Source organism: Mesocricetus auratus, unplaced genomic scaffold (assembly GCF_017639785.1).
Source record: "Mesocricetus auratus isolate SY011 unplaced genomic scaffold, BCM_Maur_2.0 Super-Scaffold_100676, whole genome shotgun sequence".
Taxonomy (NCBI): domain Eukaryota; kingdom Metazoa; phylum Chordata; class Mammalia; order Rodentia; family Cricetidae; genus Mesocricetus; species Mesocricetus auratus.
The window spans coordinates 180,420,004-180,445,626 of record NW_024429266.1 but is presented as its reverse complement, the minus strand read 5'-3'; the positions used below and the strand labels follow the sequence as shown (position 1 = coordinate 180,445,626).

At 42.7% G+C, this 25,623-nt stretch overlaps 1 protein-coding gene across 4 annotated transcripts; it reads left to right on the top strand.

Annotated features, from left to right (window-relative positions):
• Positions 1 to 1,011: 1,011 nt before the first annotated feature.
• Ccdc77 (coiled-coil domain containing 77) lies at positions 1,012 to 24,995 on the top strand. 4 transcript variants are annotated; one of them, XM_040738540.1, is made up of 12 exons: positions 1,019 to 1,133; positions 4,213 to 4,266; positions 8,314 to 8,551; positions 9,216 to 9,358; positions 10,998 to 11,094; positions 12,804 to 12,876; positions 14,719 to 14,810; positions 17,676 to 17,824; positions 18,891 to 19,110; positions 22,311 to 22,436; positions 22,528 to 22,680; positions 24,290 to 24,995. In XM_040738540.1, the coding sequence occupies exons 2-12, from the start codon at positions 4,229 to 4,231 to the stop codon at positions 24,434 to 24,436; spliced, it is 1,476 nt and encodes a 491-aa protein (XP_040594474.1). In that variant the 5' UTR covers positions 1,019 to 1,133; positions 4,213 to 4,228; the 3' UTR covers positions 24,437 to 24,995. The 4 variants fall into 4 exon arrangements, with proteins under 4 accessions (XP_040594475.1, XP_040594474.1, XP_040594473.1 ...); XM_040738539.1 differs by lacking the exon at positions 1,019 to 1,133 and adding an exon at positions 1,150 to 1,440; XM_040738541.1 differs by lacking the exon at positions 4,213 to 4,266 and having other exon boundaries at positions 1,012 to 1,133.
• Positions 24,996 to 25,623: the final 628 nt, after the last annotated feature.

Sequence of the window (25,623 nt, the reverse complement as noted above, 5' to 3'; positions counted from 1 at the left end):
TTCAGGAATGATGAATACTAAAGAGTAAACAAGAATTCTGATTATACTGCCATAAAAAAAAAACCAAAACAAAACAAACCCAAGTTTTCTGCCTCTGAACTATACTCCGCACTCCAGCCTGATTCCAAGAATTTCACAGGGACTAATCAAAATAGCATAACAAAGATGTAAAAACTGCTAACTTTCCCTTTATGACATGACTAGGAAATGTCATTTGAAATTTGTAGCTCCACTTATCAGTGAGCCATTTAGCTTGACATAGACACGAAAGCTTCGGATTTTAAGCGTTCTAAAGTTTAAGGCAATGCTACCATGCGTTGCAGAATGAATCCTTTTGTACATTCTCTTTTGTTTGGTTATTGAGAACCAACCCCCCCACACACACACACACAGTCCTGAGATTAATCCCAGCATGAGCCACCACTCTCAGCTCTTCATGTATCCTCCTGAAGTTTAAATGAGCCTGGCTGGATATAACATTTGAATATATAATCCTTTGACTGGAGACATTGAACCCCACAGCTAAGCCACTAAGTATAGAAATTTCTTTCTCCCTCCCGCCTGTTTTGGCCTCTTGAGTCAGGTGCTTCGGTAACCAAAGGTTCAAAATAGCTATTTGGCCGAGGATGATCTCGAACTCCTGATCCTGTTTGTTCCCCTTCCCACGCGTTACTTGTACAACTCCTTAGGGTTTGTGAAACTTCTTAAGCTCACTTTAAACGAAATTGAAGGTGATATCACATGACAATATGTACAAGACACTGATCCACTCCGTGATTATGTATGTCATTTATGCAACAGATTTCATTAAAGAAAAACAGTTAAGTGAGTTTAGACCAAGTTATTAAAATCGGTGAGTTCTAACCGGCAAGAGATACTTGCCCTCCACCGCCCTAGCCCCACGTCCTGCTTACACGCAGTGCTACGTGCAGATGAAAAACTACACTTCCCAGGAGTCTCTGCTCGGCGAGGCGCAAGGCAAGATGGGAAGGGCTGCTGGGCAAACAACCGTCCTATTGGTGCGAAACCCCGAAAGGCCGCCTAAGCTCTGAGCGATTGGTAGGATTTTGTGGACCCTCGCTGATTTGAGTTGGTTTTCGGTTGCGTTGTCGGACGCCAAGGATTGGCGCTTGGTGAGTGTGGATTTCAGGGTAAAGGTGAAGGGATTTTGGGACAGACGTTGGGAAGAAAGAAAATCTGGTGGGATTAAAAACTTTGTAAACAGTACGGAAGAGAGCAACAGACGACTAAACCCGGGGACCTTAGGTGATGGGGGACCGGTCATGGAAAGTGTGTCTGCGAAAGCAGAGGTCTCCGGGACGCCGAGAACGATAGTGGTGAGGGAGCTGAGATCTGGTCAAGAGCTGGGTAAACTTGCGAGAGAAAATCCAGACGTCCTGGAGATGGATGGAGTTCCGGCTCCCTCTGCCTCCCGCTTCTGTAAGCTTCGACTTCCTCGTTTATAATATAAGGGGTAATAAATTACTTCAGAAAGTAGTTATGCAAGTAAATAGAACATTTTTCGGGGGGCGGGGTTGTGGCCAATATAGAGTGTTTTCTTAACATGCCCATGGCCTTGAATTCGACCTCTACACCTCCAAAAAAAATAGAGATTTGCTAACTTTTACATAAACAAAGGTATTCCTGCCTTTGAAGGTAGTGTTGAGATGGCTTCTGTCTGTCAGGAAGACGGGTTATCATAGTAGAACTGTAAATACAACCACTTTCCAGTGAGAACGTGTTTTTAATTTTTATTTGTTTATTTTTTCTTTTTGAGACGGACTGGATCCAACTGCAGCCCAGATAAGCTTGGAATTAACTGTTTATACCAAACTGGTCTCATGGCAATACTCCTGTCGCAGTCTTCCAAGTGCTGGAGTACAAGTGCACAAGCTATGGTTATATCATCCTGACAGATCATTTTGTGGGTTTTGTTGTTGTTTGAGACAAGGCCTCTCTCTGTAGCCCATGCTTGCCTGGAACTTAAACTGTAGTCTAGGCTGCCCTCCATTTTGGATGATCTTCTCCACTGCTAAGTTTTACTGACACAAACCACCACAATTGACTTGATAGATCATTTTGAATGGAAAAAACTCAGGAAAGAGGGGCTGGAGAGATGACTGCTCTTCCAGAGATCCTGAGTTCAATTCCTAGCAACCACATGGTGGCTCTCTATAATGAGATTTGGTGCCCTCTTCTGGCCTGCAGGCATACATGGAAGCAGAGTACTGTATACATAATTAATACATAAATAAAAATCTTTAAAGAAAACTCAGGAAAGAGATGAGGGGAATAATATTTAAGGTAAATTTTATGTACAAAATAGTCTGAATTAAGTGAATTTATTGTAGTTCTGGAAGGAGCTGATTTTTCAGCTGCCAGGGAGCTCATGAACAAACGCATAGAACTAAGAAAATTATGCGGGTCTGGCATGATGTATAGGCCTTTAATTCCAGGTCTCAAGAGGCAGAGGCAGGCAGCTCTCTGTGAATTTTATTTTATTTTTTAAAAATGTGTCTATTTACTAATTATAATACCACATTCTGCCTCTGTGTGTATGCCTGCAGGCCAGAAGAAAGCACCAGATCCCATTACAGATGGACATGAGCCACCATGTGGTTGCCGGGGATTGAACCCAGGTCCTCTGGAAGAGCAGTCAGTGCTCTTAACCTCTGAGCCATCTCTCCAGCCCTCACTATGCGTTTTAGATCAACCTAGCTTACATAGTTCCAGGCCAGCCAAAGCTGCATAGTGAGATCCTGTCTCAAGAACAAACAAAAAGGAACATTTTATAGAAACAGAATTTGTTTAGGGGAGATAGAAATGAGTGGGGAGACAGAGGTTTGACTCTTAAATAGAAAGTTCTGAATTCTAGGCTTTATTTAATGTAGCCACAATCAATTTATACTGTTTTTTGCTTGCTTTTTTGAGACAGAATTATCTAGCATCATGTAACTCTGGTTGTCCTGGAACTCATGAGTAGCCTATCCTCTCTCTTAAACAATCATTAGACGGGCTGGAGAGATGCTTAAGAGCACTGCCTGCTCTTCCAAAGGAAGAGCTTCCCAGCACCCACAAGACAGCTCTCAACTGTCTGGCCTCCTGGGCACCAGCATACACTTACCTGGTGCAGACATACTTGCAGGCAAAACACTCATAGACATAAAATAGAATAAAATTATTATATATATGTTTTAAAATTATTAAATGGCTCAGCAGGCTAATAAGGTGTTTGCTTCTGGGCCTGAGTTTGACCCTGATATCTGAGTAGTACAAGAAGAAAGTTGACTCCTTATGTTATCTTCCAGACACACACACACACACAATTTCTTTTCAAATACTAAGTGTATAGTGGCACCCACCTATATTATCTCAGCACTTGGGAAGCTCAGGCAGGAGGATGGACAAAAGTCCCAGACAAGTTCAGATTGCATAATGAGTCCCACACCAGCCTTGGCTACATAGCTAGATACTTTTTCAAACTAACAAAATGAAAACAAACAGAGCCCACAAGGTTTAGAGAGACAGCTCAGTTGGCAAAGTGCCTGCCCCACAAGCATGGAGCCCAGAGTGTAGACTTGAGCCCCCATGAGAAAGCCTTCACAGCTGCTTGTGACAGTAACCCGGTGCTGGTTGGGTATGAGGAAGTAGAGGGAGGGAAGGATTGGAGAATGGGCTTTTCTGAGAAAGGTGGGTCCTTGAAGCTTATTGATTGGCCAGCCTAGGGGAACTGATGGACTCCTGGTTCATTGAAAGACCTTGTTTTTTTGTTTTTAAAGTAGAGGTTAGGGGGTCGGTTCAATAGTTAGGATCACTTGCTAACTCTTGCAGAAGACCTCAGTTTGACTCCCAGCACCTATATGGTGGCTTAAAACTACCATAACTTCAATTCCAGGGTATGTGACACCCTTTTCTGATCTCTTTGGGCACCAAGCACCCATGTGTTGTACATATACAGACACAGAAATACACTCATACACATAAAAATAAGATAAATCTAAAAAAAGGTTTTGGGTTTTTTTTCCTTTAATTATAAGTTGGAGAGGCAGTTAAAGAAGACACCCAGTTTTGGACTAAATGCTATGTTCCCTTCAAGAGTCAAATATGGTAATGTTGAGGAGGGAACCAAGCTGTGTAGCATATATGTGTATATATATATATTTTTTTTTTAATTCTTCCTGGCCCTCACTATCAATTTTGTGTATTTGATAGATGCGAATAAGACAGAATGAACTTTACTCCGACACACACACCTGTCTGCAGAAAGTAAGATATTTACTTATTTTTGAGTTAACTAATCAGTGCTTCTATAGGTTTCATCCAGTCAGCCTAGGAGCTCCAGGAACAGCATACTTCCTACATCTCAGTTCTCTATTCTTATTCCGAATCTAGAGTTTAAGTAGTTTACCAATGGGGGTGGCACACACCTTTAATCCCACAAGGCAGAGGGCTGGTTAGCATATTGAGCTCCAGAATAGCAAGAGCTACATAGAGGGGCCCTGTCTCTGTGGAAATCCCAGGCCTCATTCAGAGTGAATGGGGAGCCACAGTGATGGTAAATCTTGGGTCATAGGGAGCAACCAATATATAAACATGAGATGGATTTGCTGACAGTACTCATGCCTCACAACCATACCTCCCCTCCATCTATAGAGTGTAACAATTGTTCTGTTTGTTTTATTTTTTATTTTATGTGCATTGGTGTTTTGCTTGCATATCTGTCTGTGTGAGACTGTTGGATCTTTTGAAACTGGAGTTACACACAGTTGTGAGCTGCCTTGTGGGTGCTGGGAATTGAACCCACTGCTCTCAACTGCTGAACCATCTTTCCAACCCAATTTGCTCAATTTTTTTTAGCCTCTTTCCCACTCTTTGAAAATAAAATAGTATTTCTGTCATGAGCTTTTGTGTAGGCTGCTAGGGATGGATGTATACACTATAGTGTTGGCCTTGTGTATGCCAAGCATGTGCTCTGCTGCTGAGTTTCAGGGTTTCAGGTCCAGCTTTGTAAGTCCCACCTGGTCCCATAGCCGTTCAGTCCCAAATAAACACACAGAGGCTTACATTAATTATAAACTGTTTGGCTAATGGCTCAGGCTTCTTATTGGCTAGCTCTCTCTTAACTATGAGCCCATTTCTATTAATCTGTGTATCTCTATGTGGTCTTGGCTTACCAGTGATGCCTGGATCTCTTGCCCCCTTGACAGCTACATGGCATCTCCTTCACTCTACCTACTACCTTTCTCTCTCCCTGTTTGGATTTCCCACCTGGCTAAATCCTGTCTGTCCATCGGCTGAAACAGTTTTATTCATCAACCAATAAGAGAAACATATTCACAGCATACAGAAGGACATTCCCCATCAATATTTCAATATTTGAGAAAGTATCAGGTTTATTTCTTCATGCTAATTGAAAATAGTGGTGTGAGTGTATGTTGAGGTTTTAAACCAGCAATATGTACACATGCTCTACTGTTGAGCTACACCCTCAGCTGATAGTTTATTGTGCACGCTTGCTTACTTAGAAATGATCACTGGGGTCTGGATAGATGACTCAGCGCTTAAGAGCACTGCCTATTCTTCCAAGGTCCTGAGTTTAATTCCCAGCAACCACATGGTGTCTCACAATCTCCTGTAGTGAGATCTGGTGCCCTCTTCTGGCCTGCAGGTGTACATGCAGGCAGAATGCTGTATATATAATGAATCTTAAAAAAAAAAGGAAATGATCATGTATATTATCCATATTCATTAGCTCTAACTTGGGCTGTCTTGTGCAAAGTTTCTGCACTCTGACATCTATTTTGTTATGTTACAGATTTTTGTGTATATAGCTATTTTGCCTACATGTGTGTCTGTGCACCTTTTGCACAAGGTGTTAGATCCCTTAGAACTGGAGTTACAGGTGGTCATGAGCTGCCATGTGGGTGCTGGGAATTGACCTTAGGTCCTTTGAAGAGCAGCCGGTGCTCTTAACTTCTGAGCCATTTATCTAGTGTAAAGGGAAGCCTTCCCGCCAGCCTGGTTCCAGAGCCGCATGAGTCCCAAATAAACACACAGGAGGCGATGTTAATTATGAAGCTGTTGGCCTTGCTTGTTTCTTACTGGCTAACTCTGACTTAAGTAATTACCCCATAATTGTTAATCTAAGTATTTCTCTTACTGGAGAAGTTTCCGGGCTTCCTACCCCATGGCGTTACATCTTGAATCCCTGTGTTTCTCCTTCCCAGAGTCCTCCTGGACTCCTAGTCCCACCTATCTTGTTTCCCTATTGGCCAACAGTGCTTTATTGACATATACACAGGACTTCCCCCATCAATCTAGCCCCATATTTATAAATTTTAGAATGCCAAACTATATTGGTTTTCATAGGAGGACCTCTGCTCAGTTTCTTTTTTTAATTAACTTATCGTTTGTTTGCTTGGCTCTGAATGGGGGTGGCACTTGGTTTTGACATAGGATCTCCTATGTTCTAGGCTGGCCTAGAACTCAATACAGCTGAAGATAACCTTGAATTTCTGATCCTCCTTGCTCTACCTCCTGAGTGCTGCAATACTTTTATCATTTATGCCATCTTTTTTTTTTTTTTTTTTTTTTGGTTTTTACGAGACAGGGTTTCTCTGTATTGTTTTGGAGGCAATCAGTCCTGCCCAGCCTCGAACTCACAGAGATCCGCCTGCCTCTGCTGGGATTAAAGGCGTGCACCACCACGGCCCGGCCATCTTTTTTTTTTAAAGATTTGTTTATTTATTATGTATATAGTGTTCTGTCTGTATGCAGGCCAGAAGAGGGCACCAGATCTCATTACAGATGGTTGTGAGCCACCATGTGGGTGCTGGGAATTGAACTCAGGACCTCAGGAAGAGCAGCGAGTGCTCTTAACCTCTGAGCCATCTCTCCAGCCCCCATTTATGCCATCTTGTCTTTTTTTTTTTTTAAAGATTTATTTGTTTATTACAAACACAACACCCTGCCTCCATGTACATCTACACACCAGAATAGGGCACCAGATCTCATTACAGATGGTTGTGAGCCACCATGTGGTTGCTGGGAATTGAACTCATGACCTCTGGAAGAGCAGTCAGTGCTCTTAACCTCTGAGCCATCTCTCCAGCCCCCTTTTTTTTGGTTTTTCGAGACAGGGTTTCTCTGTGGCTTTGGAGGCTGTCCTGGAACTCGCTTGGTAGTCCAGGCTGGTCTCGAACTTACAGAGATCCACCTGCCTCTGCCTCCCCAGTGCTGGGATTAAAGGCGTGTGCCACCAACGCCCGGCCATGCCTTCTTGTCTTATCATATGCAGTTTCAGAAGCTGGAGATTGGGATCATCTGATGTGTTCCTGTTGCTATGAACCTATCTTATATTAGATTTTTCTGATGGGTACTATGTAGTATCCATTCATATTGTTTTTATTATTTATCTATTTTGGTTTTTGGAGACGATGTTGTAGACCAGACTATGTAGACTGGTTATGTAGACCAGGTTGGATTTGGACTCACAAAGATCTACCTGCCTCTGCCTCCCAAGTGCTGGGATTAAAGTCCTGTACCAATACAACCTGGCCTTTTTTTTTTTTTTTTTTTTTTTTCGAGGCAGGTTTCTCTGTATTGTTTTGGAGGCTTTCCTGGAACTCGCTTTGTAGACCAGGATGGCCTCAAACTCACAGAGATCTGCCTGCCTCTGCCTCCCGAGTGCTGGGATTAAAGGCGTGCGCCACCAACGCCCAGCTACAACCTGGCCTTTTAAATTGTTTTTTTCATATTGTTTTTAAAATGCTCTTTTATAGTCTCTAACATTTATTTTAAATAATGTTTTAAGCCATTGATAGAAAACAATTCACAAAATTTTTCACTAACCTTTTGAATCAAACTTTCAATACATGTAAGCACCTTAATTATCAGCACTTTAAGAGCATAAACCCTCTGTAATCCCAGCACTTAGGAGGCAGAGACAGGTAGATCTTTGTGAGTTCACATCCAACCTGGTCTACATAGCCAGTTCTAGACCAGTCAGGGCTACATAGTAACACCCTCTATCAAAGCAAAGCACTTGCTGGTGGGTCTGGATCAGTAGTTGTTCATGCCTTTAATCCCAGCACTCAGGAGGCAGAGGCAAGTGGAGCTCTATGAGTTCAAGGCCAGCCTGGTCTACAGAGTGAGTTCCAAGACAAACAGGACTGTTTCACAGAGAAACCATGTCTAAAAAAAAAAAACCAACAAAACAACAATAGAAAAAAAATCCATAAACCACTTTTATTAAATAAAATATGTTTTACAAGTATTCAGAGGATTTAATATATGCTTTCTGATTTCACATAGAATAACAATTGCCTACAAGCGTGGTGCTACCTCTGGCTTCAGTGATCCCAGCAGGTGGAAAGAAATGGCAGACTCAGTGGAGTCAACTCCCCTGCCTTCAATCGAGGATCGGCTGGCTGTCCTTTGTCCTTCTCAGGAGCTTCTGGAGTATTATCAGAAGAAGATGGCTAACTGTGAGGCAGAAAATGAAGACCTGTTGAAGAAGTTAGACCTCTACAGAGAAGCTTGTGAAGGACAGGTAAAAAAAGAAAAGAGGGAAAAAAATGGAGAGAATTCCCACACTGGGAACAGAAGGGTCCTGGAGCTCACTGACCAAGCCTTGCTGAATTGCTGCGCTCTCGGTTTAATGAGAGACCAGGTCTCAAATAATAAGTGGAATAAGAAAAGGAGGAAGACACCCAACATCAACTTCTGGGTTTACACGTACCTGCATAAGCATGCACGTGCGCGCGCACAGACACACACACACACACACACACACACACACACACACACACACACACACACACACACACACACGGAGGATAGGCGAGGCATATGGCATTCTTGGTGCTGTTGTGTGTGAAGGGAAGACTTAAGGGTGTGAACTTTCCAATCACACTAATCCTGTAGCTTTGTCCCTACCTCTCCTCTTCCTCTTTCCTTTCATTTAGTGTTAAATATCGAACCTAGGGCTTCCTGCCTGTTTACCGGATGCTCTACCACTGGACTACACCTCCATTTCATCCTTCTACTTTTTAGCTCAAATGTGTGACTAGCCTACTGCTGCCATTTGAAATCTGTATTGGTGAAACCGTCAATTAGGAATGTTCCTACAAGAGCTGACTCTACCATATCCACTAAAAGATTTCCTTTGAAACTTAATGTGTTTCAACCACTCTACTGGGTTTTTTTTTTTTCAGCATAAACTTGAATGGAATTTGCAGCAGAGGGAGGAAGAGATTGCTGAATTGCAGAAAGCCCTGAGTGATATGCAGGTCTGCCTCTTCCAGGAACGGGAACATGTTTTACGACTCTACTCAGAAAATGACCGACTAAGAATCAGGTAGTGAATAGGAGAAGGGAAATGTTAGAATTATAACTCTGAGTTACACTAAAAATGATGAAATTCATCTATAGTCTTTCTCTTTGGTTGTGTCCCAGGAAACAAACTTTCAGTAGAGATTTACCTAACAGGCAGTTACTGGGGAGGTTCTTAGAAGATGAGCAAATTAGAACTATGGTAGGGTAGTTACAGAGGCATGCCCCACAGCAAACTCTAGGACTAGGGTGGTCTTTCAAAGGCAATGGAATCAAACTTTTGTATCTTGATATTGACCAATTGTTGGGTACAGGCTTTGCTCATGAAGAAGTCATAAACTTGGGGAAGAAGGCCTTTATCCAATCATAATTCCTTTAAAAATAACTTATTTTCTATTCTTGTGTGTGTGTGTACCTGATGTTTGTGTCTGGGGTACACCACTGCAACAGAGCTCAGTGTGGAGGTCAGAGGACAGCTTGGGGCACTTGGATTTCTCCTACATGGCAAGTGCCTTTAATCCCCCAGCCCCTAATGATTCTTGAAGAAGGCATTAGCTAATGGGAGATGGGTGTCAAGAACAGATGGATACACTCCTACAAAATTTCTGGAGGGGGAAAGACTTACTTCCTTTATGTTTTTGTTTATTTGGTTTATTTGGGGCTTGTTGTATGTTTTGTTTTAATATTGGGGGTTGAATCTGGGGCCTCACACATACTAGACAGATACTCTATTGCCGAGCTATCCCTGGGCTCTTTTTTTTTTTTTTTTTTTGCATTGGTGTTTTGTCTGCATGTATGTCTGTGTGAGGGTGTCAGATCTTGGAGTTACAGATAGTTGTGAGCTACCATGTGGGTGCTGGGAGTTGAACCTGGGCCCTCTGGAAGAGCAGCCAGTGTTCTTAACCACTAAGCCATCTCTCCATTCCACCCCCCTAACTCTTTTTAAAAATTGCCCAGACTATCCCCAAACTTTTTCTGTAACCCAGACAGACTTTCAACTTGGAATCCTCCTGCCACAGCTTTCAGAATAGCTAGAATTACAGGCTTGCCTCAGTTAGCCTAGCCCATTTTAAGTATTTAAGTATTAAGTATAAGTGTTTAATAGAAGTAGGTACATTTACATTGTTGGACAACTTCTGGAATTTTTTCATATTCCCACACTGAAACTCTGACCATTAAACAATACCTTTTATGTTTTTTTCCCAGGCCCTGGCAACCACCAGTCTCACTATTTTATTAGCTTTTTTAACATTTTTTTAGATTTATTTATTATGTATACAGCAGCTGTTTGTATGCCTGCAAGCCAGAAGAGGGCGCTAGATCTCATTACAGATGGATGTGAGCCACTATGTGGTTGCTGAGAAATGAACTCAGGTTTTCTGGAAGAGCAGCCAGTGTTCTTACCCTCTGAGCTACCTCTCCAGCTCCTATTAGTATTTTTTTAGCTTTTATTTTTTGGCTTTTTGAGACAGGTTTTTTTCTGTGTAGCCCTGGCTATCCTAGAACTCACTCTGTAGACCAGGCTGGCCTTGACTCACAGAAATCCTCCTGAGTGCTAGGATTAAAGGTGTGTGCCACTACCCCCCAACTAGAAAGGAAATCTTTTAAATGGGAATGGTTATTTATCTTCCGTACATAATGTCTACTTTTTATGAGAATTGCAGGGAGCTGGAAGACAAGAAAAAGATTCAGAATCTGTTAGCTCTTGTGGGAACAGATACCGGTGAAGTGACCTATTTTTGTAAGGAGCCTCCTCACAAAGTAAGTAACCTTTGCTGCTATGATATGAAGAGCATGACCATTTAAGACACAGCTGAGGGTCCATAGTCAGAACATCTCTATTTGTTAGAGATGCCACTTGGAGAGTGGCCATGGAGTTAGCTAGTCAGTATCTACTGGAGGTTTAAAGCTTTTTTCTGAAAACACCTCTTGAAGCTGGGGCGCTGGAGAGATGACTCAGGGGCTAAGAGCACCGGCTGTTTTTCCAGAGGACATGAGTTCCATTCATAGTATCACATGGTGGCTCACAACAATCTATAATGAGATCTGGTGCCCTCTTCTGGTGTGTAGGCATACATTCAGGCAGAATACTGTATACATAATAAATAAATCTTAAAAGAAAAAAAGAAAAGAAAGAAACCATGCTGGGTGGTAGTGGCACACCCCTTTAATCCCAGAACTTGGAAGACTGAAGCACACAGCTCTGTGAGTTGAAGCTCACAGAGGTTTCAGAGGAGAAGAATTTTAGTATCTTGCCTAGAAATTGTTCTTGTGCCTGGCAGTGGTGCCTCACGCCTTTAATCCCAGCACTCGGGAGGCAGAGGCAGGTGGATCTCTGTGAGTTCGAGACCAGCCTGGTCTACAAGATCTAGTTCCAGGATAGCCTTCAAAGCCACAGAGAAACCCTGTCTTGGAAACCCTCCCCCCCCCCCCAAAAAAAATGTTGTGACATTTTGGTGTAGAATGTGGCTACTTTTCACCCTTGTCCAATGAGTCTGCCTGGGGTCAAAGTGAAAAGTTTTGGATTAATTCTTTTGACAGAGGAAATCTCAAAGCAGCCCAGTATAGAATCTGTCATGTGGTTATTTTATTAGTGTTAACTCTGATGAAGACTTACGATGAAAAGGAGAAAACTGAGCAAGTAAAAATACAAAATGTAAGTGAGCCACTCCAATTAAATGTTAACTTTTCTAAGAGTTGTCATGGTCGTGGTGTCTTCTTACAGCAATAGAAACCTAACTAAGACACTGTGTAAGCACTCTACATCTAAGCTATATCCCCAGCTTCTGGTGTTTTAAAAATGATTATACCCACAAATTAAAAATGAAAAAGATAAATCTACACCTCAGCTCCAGCTATTAAAACATTAGGTATTTCTATTCAGGGATCCAGATGGGGACCACAGGGTACACCGTCTTGCTTGGCTGACTTTTCACTTTGTAAAAAAAATTTCTCTGTATCTTGTACTATTATCATATATATATATATATATATATATATATCATATTTTTATTTTCATGTCCTTGTCAAAGAACACCTGACTTTTTTTGTTTTTTATTTTTTGGTTTTTTGAGACGGGATTTCTCTGTGTAACAGCCCTCTCTAGCTGTCCTGGAATTCACTCTGTAGACCAGGCTGACCTCGAACTTACAGAGATGTGCCTGCCTCTGCCTCCCATCTTCTGGGATTGAAGGTGTGCACAACCACATCTTCCTCAAAAAGTACTTTTCAAAGTATATTTTATTAAGTAGCCATGTGGTTTTATTTATTGTTAGTTTGTATTAACACTGAATTTTATCCAAAAAATAATTACTTTGTCCATGTTCCCTCTCATATAAATGCAATGTGTTTACATGATTATACCAGTTTTTAGCAATTTAACTTATAAATATTGGATCTGTAGAACTAAGGCTAAAAACTGTTATTTCACACATATTGATACTACTTCTATACCTTTTCTTCTTCTTTAGGTAAGCATTCTCCAAAAGACTATCCAGGCTGTAGATGTGTGTGAACAGTATGAGCCTTCAGTGTTCAAAGCAGGTAAGCATTACTCTAGAAATCTTCACTGATGTTGAATAGAAAATCCCAATGCAAGCAATTAGAAAAATTTCCCTTGTAGACAGAGATAGTGGTGTTCATAATGATGCTTCTGGCAGTTCAATACCATACATGTCTAGAACTTTGCAAAGAATGAACTATTGTTTAATGCAAGGTGTTTTTGTAATTTTACGTGTGTGTGTGTGTGTGTTCATATGGAGGCATGTGTGTATGGGTGTGCATTTGTATGGATGCCAGAGGTCTATGTCAGGGGTCTTTACATTTTTGAGACAGAACTTCTCATTGAACCTGAAGTTCACTGATTTGACTAGACTGACTGTCCAGTGAGTTCTAGGGATGCTCTTGCTTCTGCCAGTCTGGTCTGGGGTAATAGATATAGATGTATAGACATGGCTTTTTACATGGGTGATGAGGATCTCAACTCAGGGCCCCTTGCTTACACAGCACGCACTTTACTGACTGAGCCATCTCCCTGGTCCGTAGTACAAGTTTCTTTTGCTTTGTAAAAAATACATTCTTGCCGGGCGTTGGTGGCGCACGCCTTTAATCCCAGCACTGGGGAGGCAGAGGCAGGCGGATCTCTGTGAGTTCGAGGCCAGCCTGGTCTACAAAGTGAGTTCCAGGACAGCCTCCAAAGCTACAGAGAAACCCTGTCTCGAAAAACCAAAAAAAAAAAAAGAAAAAAAATACATTCTTGCCAGGTGGTGGTGGTGCACACCTTTAATCCCAGCACTTGGGAGGCAGATTTCAGTGAGTTAGAGGCTAGCCTGGTCTACAGAGCAAATTCCAGGACAGCTAGGACTGTTACACAGAAAAACCCTGTCTCAAAAAACAAATAAAAAATCAAACAAAAAAACCGTATTAATTAACCCGACAGTTATCCATATTTGTGGAGTACAATGTGACACTGAAATGTGTATGTATACATTGTGTCAGTGATCAGGGTAATTGGTAGATAGCCATCACCTCTTGTAAGTACTCTGTGGCCGGCCCTGTCTGCTTCTAGCTATTTTCATGTATACAGTTGTCAACCACAGTTACGCTGTTGTGCCAGAAAACATTAGAAGCTGCTCTAGCTGTCTAGCTGCACCCTTGCCCCATCAGCCATCCTCCCATTTTCCTCCTCCATACCTTCCCAGGTGCTAAGTGACCTGGTTCAATTTTTGTTGTTGCTAGCCAGGCACGCCTTTAATCCCAGCACTCGGGAGGCAGAGGCAGGTGGATCTCTGTGAGTTCGAGGCCAGCCTGGTCTACAGAGCGAGTTCCAGGACAGCCTCCAAAATAATACAGAGAAACCCTGTCTCGAAAAACAAACAAACAAACAAAAAACAGTTTTTGTTGTTGTTACCTTTTCTTTTGGAAATTGTGTGGTATGTCATAACTAAAGTATCTAAATTTAACTTTTTTTTTTTTTTGGATTTTTTCGAGACAGGGTTTCTCTGTGGATTTGGAGGGTGTCCTGGAACTAGCTCTTATAAACCAGGCTAGCCTCGAACTCACAGAGATTCGCCTGCCTCTGCCTCCCAAGTGCTGGGATTAAAAGCTTGCACCACCACCTCCTGGCAAATTGAGCTTTTACTAAGAAAATACTCACAACTCCAGAGGAACATCCTGCCAAAAGATGAATATGATTACCCAGGTGAAATGCTACACCATTCCCTTAAGAGATTTCTGCCTGGGAATCAAGCCCTGTAGGTCTCAAGTGTGCTACTTTTCCTCTTGCAGGTAAAAGAAGCTGAATTCCTGCAGGGTTAGTGTTGATGCTTGAGAAGCAGAAACAAGAGTTGAGCAGAGTTTTTGATGAACTTCTGTTTTCTATTTTAGATCCTAAAGTAAGCAAAAAAAGAGTAACAATACAAGAAAAGGAAGACATATCTGATCGTTACCAGAGGGACGTACAAACACTCATCCTGCAGGTGATGGCATTTGTCTTAGACCAAAATGGTTTCTCGCTACACATTTAGCTGTGTGTAATGCACCTTTGCTAATATATGAGAACTATCTCTTTACACTTGCATTACATTCGTTGCTAAGACAAGACAGACAGTCCTCCAAAAATTTCCTGCTTCAGACAACTTTGTCAGATATTTTAGGCTAATAGGCCAATTTGGATGCCCCAACATTACAAAGGGACCTTGAGTGACTGTCCAGGTAGCCAGCTGTCTCTGTCATTTCCTGGTTTTGGAAGTTGCTTGTTCTGCACTTCCTGTTAGGTAATATTATATCCTCTAGGGTCTTTGATGGAGTTGAAGACTAGATAGTTAATTTTCGCATAACCTCTTCACCAAAGCAATACATTTTCTGACTTCCATTTTAAAGTTAAAGTATTTCTAAAGTATCTAGGCTGGCTTAATTCAGCAGTCTCTTTCTTTAAAAACTTTTTTCTGTGACTGCCTAAGCCTATGCACACTTAAACACATATCTTTTTTTTTTTTTTTTTTTCGAGACAGGGTTTCTCTGTATTGTTTTGGAGGCTGTCCTGGAATCGGCTCTGTAGACCAGGCTGGCCTCGAACTCACAGAGATCCACCTGCCTCTGCCTCCCAAGTGCTGGGATTAAAGGCATGTGTCACCAATGCCCGGCCATATTATATCTTTTTAGAGGTTTAAATGTGTCTGTACCTGGCTTTACTAAGCATCTGCAGTGTTCTCTGATCGTGTGAGACAAATCTTAAAGTGCTGTGTCGGTTGCCAGTGTGTCTCAGCTTAGCGCATGGTGCTGGTGACTGACTGCAGCCCACAGGCAGCAGCAGGTAGCCGTATCTCTGTATGCCACCAAGCCTTTCTCGGGCCTTATGTGGATATACATGGCCCCATGTTGGCTGCCACATATAGATGGAATTTTCTTTGGGCTACCAACTCACAAAAAAACAACATGGAGACTTACTATTAATTATAAAAGCTCAACCTATACCTTAGACTTGTCCCACTAGCTCTTATAACTTAAATTAAACCATATTTCTTAATCTGTGTTCTTTTACATGGCTCATTGTAATGTCCATCCTGTTTCCATCTAGCTGGTGATGCCACCATTTTTCTTCCTAGAGTTCTCTCTGTCCAGAAGTTCTTGTTTTATACCTTCTGCCTAGCTACTGACCATTTAGCTTTTTATTAAACCAATCACAGTGACATATCTGTATACAGTATAATCAATTACCTTGCAACAACTGGGTCCTGGTATGTCATTTCAAAAGTTCCTATCCTTTCTGGGGCAGCTTACATCGATTTAAAAATTTCTGCCTTTGACCAGTATCTCAAAAGTCATAACAGCCAGACCCCAAGAAAAAAATTTCATTTCATCCATTTTGCCCTATATTTTGAAACTGGAAGTCTCATTGTGTTTCTGTATAACTAGGGCATCTGTCTTTCTGTCTGTCTGTCTGTCTGTCTGTCTGTCTGTCTGTCTTTTGACACATGGTTTCTCTGTGTTGCCTTTGGAGACTGCCCTGAACTCAATCTGTAGACCAGGCTGGCCTCGAACTCACAGAGATCCACCTGCCTCTGCCTCCCAAGTGCTGGGATTAAAGGCATATGCTGTCATTACCCTGCCAAGTGCGGCATCTTAAAAGGAAGACAGACAGTCCTCTAAGCCCGGAAGGAGACAGTGAACAGTAAGGATGATGGGGTAGAGAGAGGTAGATTACAGCTCTTACTTTGTGTGGTATCGATGAGGGGCAGAGTATGGATGAGAGTTGGTTCTAGTGTAGACCAAAACCATTTATAAGGCACGAGATAAAGGGAATTAGGAGTTAGTGAGATGGCTCAGTTGTAAAGTGCTTGTCAGAAAGCATGAGGACCTGAGCCCAGACCCCTAGCACCATCATTAAAAAGCTGGACTGGGGACTGGAGCAATGGCTCAGCAGTTAAGGTCACTGGCTGCTCTTGCAGAGGACCCAGGTTCAATTCTCTGCACCCACATAGCAGCTGACAACCTCCTATAACTCTGATGCCCTCTTCTGACCTCTGTAGTAGGCACCAGGCATACATGAGACAAACATAAGTGCAGGTAAAACATTCATACATACAAAAAATAAATAAAATTAGAATATATATTACAAGAAAAGAAAACTGGGCTGACAACACATGTCTGTAATCCCACTGGGTGAGTAGGGACAGGGTGATCCCTAGAACTCACTGGCCATTCAGCTTAGGCAGTTGGTGAGTTCAAGGTTCAATGAGAAACCATGTTTTAAGAAATAAAGTGGGCCGGGCGTTGGTGGCGCACGCCGCCTTTAATCCCAGCACTTGGGAGGCAGAGGCAGGCGGATCTCTGTGAGTTCGAGGCCAGCCTGGTCTACAAGAGCTAGTTCCAGGACAGCCTCCAAAGGCCACAGAGAAACCCTGTGTCGAAAAACCAAAAAAAAAAAAAAAAAAAAAAAAAAAGAAAAGAAATAAAGTGGGCGCCCGGTGTTGATGGTGCACGCCTTTAATCCCAGCACTCGAGGCAGAGGCAGGCAGATCTCTGAGTTTGTGGCCAGCCTGGTTCAGGACAGGCTCCAAAGCAATACAGAGAAACCCTGTCTCAAAAAACGCAAAAAAGAAAAAAAGAAAAAAGACATGAGGTGGGGAGTGGTTGAAGGAGACACTTTTCTTGATCTGGTGTCACAGCACAGGCATATGTAGTGCACATACACATAAAATCAGAACTGAGATTCTGTTTGTTTTGCTGCTGTTTGGGTTTTTTCCACCATCCATTTTACTTTGTTTCTAGGAAGGGCTCACCTCAGTGTTATGAGGTAATAGAAGCAGGGATGGATAACTCTTTCCTCTTGACCCATGTAGGTAGAAGCACTCCAGGCACAGCTGGGAGAGCAGACAAAACTTTCTAGAGAACAACTTGAAGGGCTCATGGAGGATAGACGGATTCGAATCGAGGAGATACAAGTTCAACACCAGAGAAATCAGGACAAAGTCAAAGAGCTGACCAAAAGGTGAGGACTCAAGAATTGTGGTCCTAGCCGGGCGTTTGTGGTGCATGCCTTTAATCCCAGCACTCGGGAGGCAGAGGCAGGCGGATCTCTGTGAGTTCGAGCCCAGCCTGGTCTACAAGAGCTAGTTCTAGGACAGCCTCCAAAAGCCTCGGAGAAACCCTGCCTCAAAAAATCAAAAAAAAGAAAGAAAGAAAGAAAGAAAGAAAGAAAGAAAGAAAGAAAGAGAGAAAGAGAGAAAGAAAGAAAGAAAGAAAAGGACAAGAATTCAGCTGGGTATGGTGGTTATGCCTGTAATACCGCTGCTCAAGTGTCAGGGCAGGAGGATTGAAATTCAAGGGTAGCCTAGACAATTCAGCAAGTTCCTAAGACAAAATAAAAGATAAACATTTAAAGAAGGGAGAGATGGGGACATGTTAGAGCACCCTTCTCAAAAGAAGATTTTGGTATAGGCCATCATACATGGGGACAGCATAAATGCAAGTGAAAACAGCATGAGCACAATTTGTCTCTGATATTTAAGAGCTGGGACTAGTGTGCAATCAGAGTGCTGTGGCTCGGGTCTTCCTTGTAGCACTCCTCGGGAATAGTTCATACTTACTTGGGCTACGTATACACAGTTCTGTCATCTTTTCTAACCCCAACCCTCAAATTCACACTCAGGAAAGTTTCTGTAAAGTCCATCCTGGACTAGGGAGTGTGGTGTGTACAACTCACTTTGCCTAATAGAGTCTGTGAGACTGTCAGACTGTATGCCTTTTAAAACCGCTACTATTTAGGAGTTCATATCGTACAGTCTTTTTTTTTTTTTTTTTGGTTTTTCGAGACAGGGTTTCTCTGTGGCTTTGGAGGCTGTCCTGGAACTAGCTCTTGTAGACCAGGCTGGGCTCGAACTCACAGAGATCGGCCTGCCTCTGCCTCCCAAGTGCTGGGATTAAAGGCGTGCGCCACCAACACCCAGCATATCGTACAGTCTTAAAGAAGCTGTTATTTCTCTTTTGAAATAACCCTGTATTTCAGCTAAACAGTGTGAGCATCTTCATGCTCACAGTTGTTCCTTTTCTCATAGTCTCCATCATACCCAAGAACTGCTCTACGAGAGCACCAAAGACTTTCTACAACAAAGATATGAAAACCAAAATAAAGAGAAGGAATGGATGCTTGAAAAAGATCACTTGATGTCAAAGATTAAGCAGTATAGAGTGCAATGTAAGAAGAAAGAAGATAAACTTGGAAAAGTTATTCCAGTTTTACATGAGAGTCATCATACTCAAAATGAATATATTAAGGTAACATTATTTTCCTGGGAGAGTTGAAAAGAATTCCTTGAAGTTAGAGTTAAGGTTCAGTTGTTAGAATATTTGCATAGCATACAGAGAGCTAGGGTTTGATCTTCAGCATTGCGTAAAACCAGGTGCAATGGCTCATGCCTATAATCCCAGCACTTGGAGATTAGAGATAGGAGAGTCACAAATTCAAGGTCATCCTTGGATGAATAGTGAGTTTGAAGCCAGCCCAAGCTACACAAGACCCTATCAGAGACTTGGAGAATTTCAAAGAACCTATAAATTGTTATATGAGATCCATTTAGTTTATGAAGCTAATGTAGCATTAACGTCATGGAATAGATAACAAAGAGTAACTAACTGATAATGGTGGTGTTTGAGGATTTGAGATACTAAGCTAGACAGAATTCAAGACCAGACTATGGAGTGAGACCCTCTCTCAAAAAGAAAGCAAAAATATTACACTTCATTTCCTGGTTCAACAAATGGACCAGACTCTGGAGACAGCACTGTATCAGTTAGGGCCTTTTCTCATTCTGTTTATATTTTAGTGAACAAGGAAAATCATGATTTAGTAAGTAATTTTAATTAACAAGAGGATTACATAACAGTTGTTTTACTTGTTGGTACCCCACTAGAAGGGGGCATTGGGAACAACCTCTTTAAGTCTGGTGCTTTTGCTGAGTCCTACAATATAGATTAAGAGGAGGGCATTCCTGGCAGAGGGTAAAAGTTTAAAGTCCCTGGAATATGTTTGAGGAAAAGGAAGGACATTATCTTGGTTGTGAGGTAAACAAGGAAAAAGGAGGGCTGGCAATGTAGCTCACAGGTAGAGATCTGGTGAACACAAGGCCCTGGGTTTAACCCTTAGTGCCACAAGACAAAAAAGGAGCACAGTAAGGCGTAACTGACGTGCAAGCCCTGGAGGGCTGGCAGAAGCCAGTCACAGATGGCGGTGGCGGCCAGTGTAAGGGATATAAACAGTTGATTGTGTCCTGTAAGGGTTGTATATTGTCTCCTTTTGGCCTCTAAGAAACAGGGTTGGAGGTAGCCACGCTGTGTAGCTGAACATGGCCTAGAAATTCTGATTTTCTTGCCTCTGCCTCCTGATTGCTGGGATGAATGTTGGGATTCTGCGTATGTGCTACCACACCAGCTTATTTTTTAAGGGATAATTTATTTTTATTTTATTATTATTTTTAACCACAGCAGCTTATTATTTTGAGTGGTAGGTTCATTATTTTTCCTAGGCAGAGCTTGAACCCCTGGGCTCCAGTAATCTTCCATCTGCCTCCATAGTAGCTGGATTGATTACAGGGGTGTATGTGGATCTGATTGAAGTTTTTTGTTTGTTTGTTTTCTAATTTTAAAAATTGTATTTATTTGGCTGGGTGGTGATGGTGCACGTGGAACATGCTTTTAATCCCAGCACTTGGGAGGCAGAAGCAGTAGGATTTCTGTGAGTTTGAGGCCAGCCTAGTCTACAAAGCTACACAGAGAAACCCTGTCTCAATGACCCCCCAAAAATTGCATTTATTTATGTGTTATGTGAGAGAATGAGAGAGAGAGAGACTCTTGTGATACATGAATGTATATCATAATAGGAATGTAGAGGTCAGAGAACTTGCAGGAGTCAGCTCTTTCCTTTTACCATGTGGGGCCCAGTCTTCATAGCAAGTGCCTTAATTCTTAATTGCTGAGCTGTCTTGCTGGCCCCAGTTTAAGGGTTTGAAGATCTGTTTTTTGTTGTTGATGTTTTTTTTTTGTTGTTTTTTTTTTTTGTTTTTTTCAAGACAGGGTTTCTCTGTGGCTTTGGAGGCTGTCCTGGAACTCGCTTGGTAGTCCAGGCTGGTCTCGAACTTACAGAGACCCCACCTGCCTCTGCCTCCCGAGTGCTGGGATTAAAGGTGTGCGCCACCAACGCCCGGCTCCTTTTTTATGTTTTCAAAGAGTTGAGACACATGTCTTACTTAAAACAAATTCTGAGCTCCATTTTGTGGTTCTTCTCAGCCAAAAATACTTTTTTTTTTTTTTTTTTTTTTTTTGGTTTTTCGACACAGGGTTTCTCTGTATTGTTTTGGAGGCTGTCCTGGAACTCTGTAGACCAGGCTGACCTCGAACTCACAGAGATCCGCCTTCCTCTGCCTCCCGAGTGCTGGGATTAAAGACGTGCGCCACCAATGCCTGGCTAATACTTTTATTTTTGACTGTTAATTGACTGTGTAGCTGAGGATGACCGTGAACTGCTGGTCCTCCTGTCTCCCTCCAGAGTGCTAGGGTTACAGGGCATGAGCACCAGAGCTGGTGTGCTGGATAGTTCTATGTCAAACTGACACAAGCTGGAGTTACCAAATGGGAGGAGGGGAGCAGAGGGGAGCCTCAACTGAGAAAATGCCTCCATAAAAATTGACCTGGAGGCAAGCTGACAGGGCATTTTCTTAATTGTGATTGATTTGGGAAGGCCAATCCCATTGTGGGTGGTACCACCCGTGGGCTGGGTTCCATAAGAAAGCAGGCTGAGCAAGCCATGTGGAACAAGCCAGTAAGCAGCACCCTCCATGGCCTCGGCACCAGCCTATACCTCCAGGTTCCTGCCCTGCCTGAGTTCCTGCCCTGACTTCCTTTAGTGATGGACTACAATGTATGGAAGTGTGAGCCACATAAGCCTTTCCTCCCCCAGTTGCTTTGTTCATGGTATTTCATCATGACAATAGGAACCCTAACTAGGACACCTGGGTTGTTGTATCTTAAAAATGTATCTACTTATATACACTTGAGGGGAAATCTACTTATATACACTTGAGGGGAAATCTACATAAGTGTATATAAGTACACTTGAGGGAACGTGCAGAGGGAAAATGTAGACATGGCAGGGACTCGGGTGTCTCTTCAAGTCTGTTCCTGCTCATTTGCTCTGGAAATCTTTCCCTCTCTTCCTTACCACAGTGTTATTTTCAGTTACCTAATGGGGCTGGAGAGATGGCTCAGCAGTTAAGAGCACTGGCTGCTCTTCCAGAGGACCCAGGTTCAATTCCCAGCCTCCACATGGCAGCTCACAACTGTCTGTAACTCCAGGATCCGACACAGACATACATAAAGGCAAAACACCAATGCACATAAAATAAAAATAAATGAATTAAAAAAAAGAATTACCTGATTATTATAGTGCTGAACATTAATCATTTTATCCCTTTGACCTACAGTCTCTAAAGGATAAACTGATACAAGAGAAAAAGTTGTCCAGCATGTACCAGGAGCAGTGCATTTCCTTAGAAGAGGAACTTGCTCGAATCCGGGAGGAAGAGGGAGTGAGGAGAGAGATCTTCAAGGTATGTAGTGCGTCACACTTGAGACAATGGACATGCAGACAGCTCTGGAGACTGGTTCTCTCTTCATAAACTCCCCATCACCTACTTTTAGGATCGCTCCAACAAGATGGGCAAGCGCTTACAGATAATGACAAAACGCTATGAAGCCCTGGAGCATCGACGCATCCTGGAAGTAGAAGGCTTCAAGACAGACATTAAGGTTCTTCGACAGAAGCTGAAAGACTTGGAACAAATGCTCTATAAGGTACCTTTGCCCCTGAGTTAGGAAAGGGAAGGGGTGGGAGTGTAGAAAGATTGTCAGGAGGCTTCCTAAGAAGGATGGCCAAGGGTGTGGTGTGGGTTGCAGTAAAGCATGCGTAACAGTGAGAAGGATGTGCTGTGTCCTTAGTTGGACACCAACAGGTAAGTATCCTTGAATCCTCTGAGCATCAGTTCAACAGGAACACCCTGCTGGGAAAACAGACTTAACCTTACAACCAGATTAGAAGAATTAGGTCTGTTTGCGGGGAGGGGAGCTGGGCAGATGGCCCACTGAGTAAAGTTGCTGGCTGTGCAAGCATTATGACCTGAGTTCAGATCCCTGGCACCCATGTGAAATCCAGGCACAGACACACATCTGTAACCCAGTGCTGAGAGGAAAAGACAGGAGGACTCCAGGATATGCTGGCAGGCGGGCCAGCCAAAGCAAAGACTCCAGGTTCACTGGAGACCATCTCTCAGGCACTCACCTTTATTCCAGCACTCAGGAGGCAAAGGCAGAGGCATCAGGATCTCTGTGAACTTAAGGCCAGCCTGGCCCTCATAGCAAGTTTCAGGACAGCCAGGGCTACATAGTGAGACCTTGTCTCAGGTACAAAACAAAACAAAAATGGTGGAGAGTGACAGAGGACAACCTGATGTCATTCTTTGACCTTCACTTGTATGTGCATACACACTCTATTAAAATAATTGTCTGGGTTTTTGTTGTTTATTGCTTTTTCGAGACAGGGTTTCTCTCTATCGTTTTGGAGGCTGTCCTGGAACTCACTCTGTAGACCAGGCTGGTCTCAAACTCACAGAGATCTGCCTGCCTCTGCCTCCTGAGTGCTAGGATAAAGGTGTGCACCACCAATGCCCAGCTAATTGTTTTTAAAGTGGGGAAAATAATCAAGTAATAAAGTTCTTTCCCAGACATCTTTTAGTGTCTATTATCTTAAGAGCTTTGGTAGAGATTTAATAATCACCACAGGTCCTAAATAGTATGTTCTGAACAAAGTTGATAGAAAAAAAAGAAATGCTTTCTATTATTTTTTGGCAAAATTAATGTTATTTATTGGTCTTGTCTTTTTTTATTAGCATTAATTATTTTTGTGTTCGGGTACAAATGCCATGGTCCGTGTGTGGAGGTCAGAGGACAACTTGTGGGAGTCAGTTCACTCCTTCCACCATGTGGCTCCTGGGGTCCTACTCAGATCGTCAGGCTTGGTGGTGTGTGCCTTTACCTACCCACTGAGTGATCTCACCAGTGCTGGACTGGCCTTTTTATCTGTTGTTAGTTGTTTATTAATCTCTGTGCCAGAGCTTCATTGCCCTTGTGTTAGTTTTTGGTTTTGCTTTTGAGATGGTTTTGTGTTGCCCTGGCTGTCCTTAGACCGCATATGTGGCCAAGGATGGCCTTGAATTCCTGATGTTCTGCCTGCTTTTCTGAAATACTTTGACTAGTTAAACATTTTCATTTCACTGGAGAATCTAGGGTTGCATTTATCACATGCAAAAATGGAGCCAACCAGTATAGCATGTTCCTTATGACTTGATTTCTCTCCCTTAGCTTATACCCTAATTCTTTCTTTCTCTCTCTCCCTTCTCAACTCTAGGCAACAGTGGGTACCCGAGGAAACCAGGACCTTGCCATTCTGTGTGAAGTTCGTGACAGCAATAGGCGAGCATATAAGATACAGGGAGAGCTGAAGGACCTCAAGTCTAAGGTGTTCGGTCTGGAAAATGAGCTCAGGCTGTGTTGATGTCTACTTTCTGGGGCAGTCAGTTTCCTGAAACCTGAGGCATGGTCACCTGTTCCCAGGCAGTGGATATGGAGCTGGCCAGAGTAGTGGTATTTATTCTCATAAAGATGGTGTTAAGGGCATGATGGCTCACATCTATAATCCTAGCATTGGGAGGCAGAGACAGGAGGATTGCCACAAATTGAAGGTAGAGACAGGTAGAGCTCTGTGATTCAAGGCTAGCCTGATCTACATAGTAAGTTCTAGGCCATCTAAGGCTACTTAGTAAGACCCTGTCTCCAAAAAACAAAGACAAAACATCAAAACCAGAAAAGGAAACAAACAAAAAACCAAAGCAGTGACAAATTGGGTGTTGAAAGGCTGCACGTGCACTAATCTTGCTATTTCACTGTTGGGCTATCTGAACTATAGCCTGAATTACTTTGAGACATTCCTACTTTTCTTTTCTATATTGACAGGCTTTTCTGTCTTTAAAAAGACAGTAATGGGGGTGTTAGAGAGATGACTCAGTGGGTAAGAGCACTGGCTGCTCTTCCAGAGGACCCGGGTTCAGTTCCCAGCACCCACACGACAGCTCATGACTGTCTGTAACTTCAGTTCCAGAGCTTCCAACATCCTCACACAGACATGCACACAGGCAAAACACCAATGCACATAAATTAAAAATAATTTTTTTAAGAGGACAGAGGTGGGATGTAGGTTAGCTGCTGAAGTGTTTATCCAGCATACAGAACCCTGGGTTCTGTCCTTAAAGCTACATAAATTCAGGCTGGTGACTCCTCTATAATCAGCACTGGAGAGAGGCACAGGTGGGAGTGTCTGAAGTTCACATTCACCCTTGGTTGTATGGTGAGTTCTAGGCTAACCTGGGCTACAAGAAGCCATGTCTAAAAATAAACAAAGATGACGACAGCTTAGGAAGAGATGTTTTGCTGAGCATGGCCAAGTGTCAGTGGATGGGCGTGTTTCCTGCAGAAGCAAAGCATTCATTGAAGTGGATTCCTTCTTGGCAGGGAGGGAAGGAGGCAGCAAATTTCATACACAATGACACTTATTTAACTGTGTAACTGTGTTGTGAGCATGTTCCAAGTGACCGATCACCAGGAGGCAGTACAGCCCATGCTCTTAAGTAAAAAAGGTCATCAAGAAAAAGGTGCTATTGTATCTAGAATGGGCAAAACCAAAAT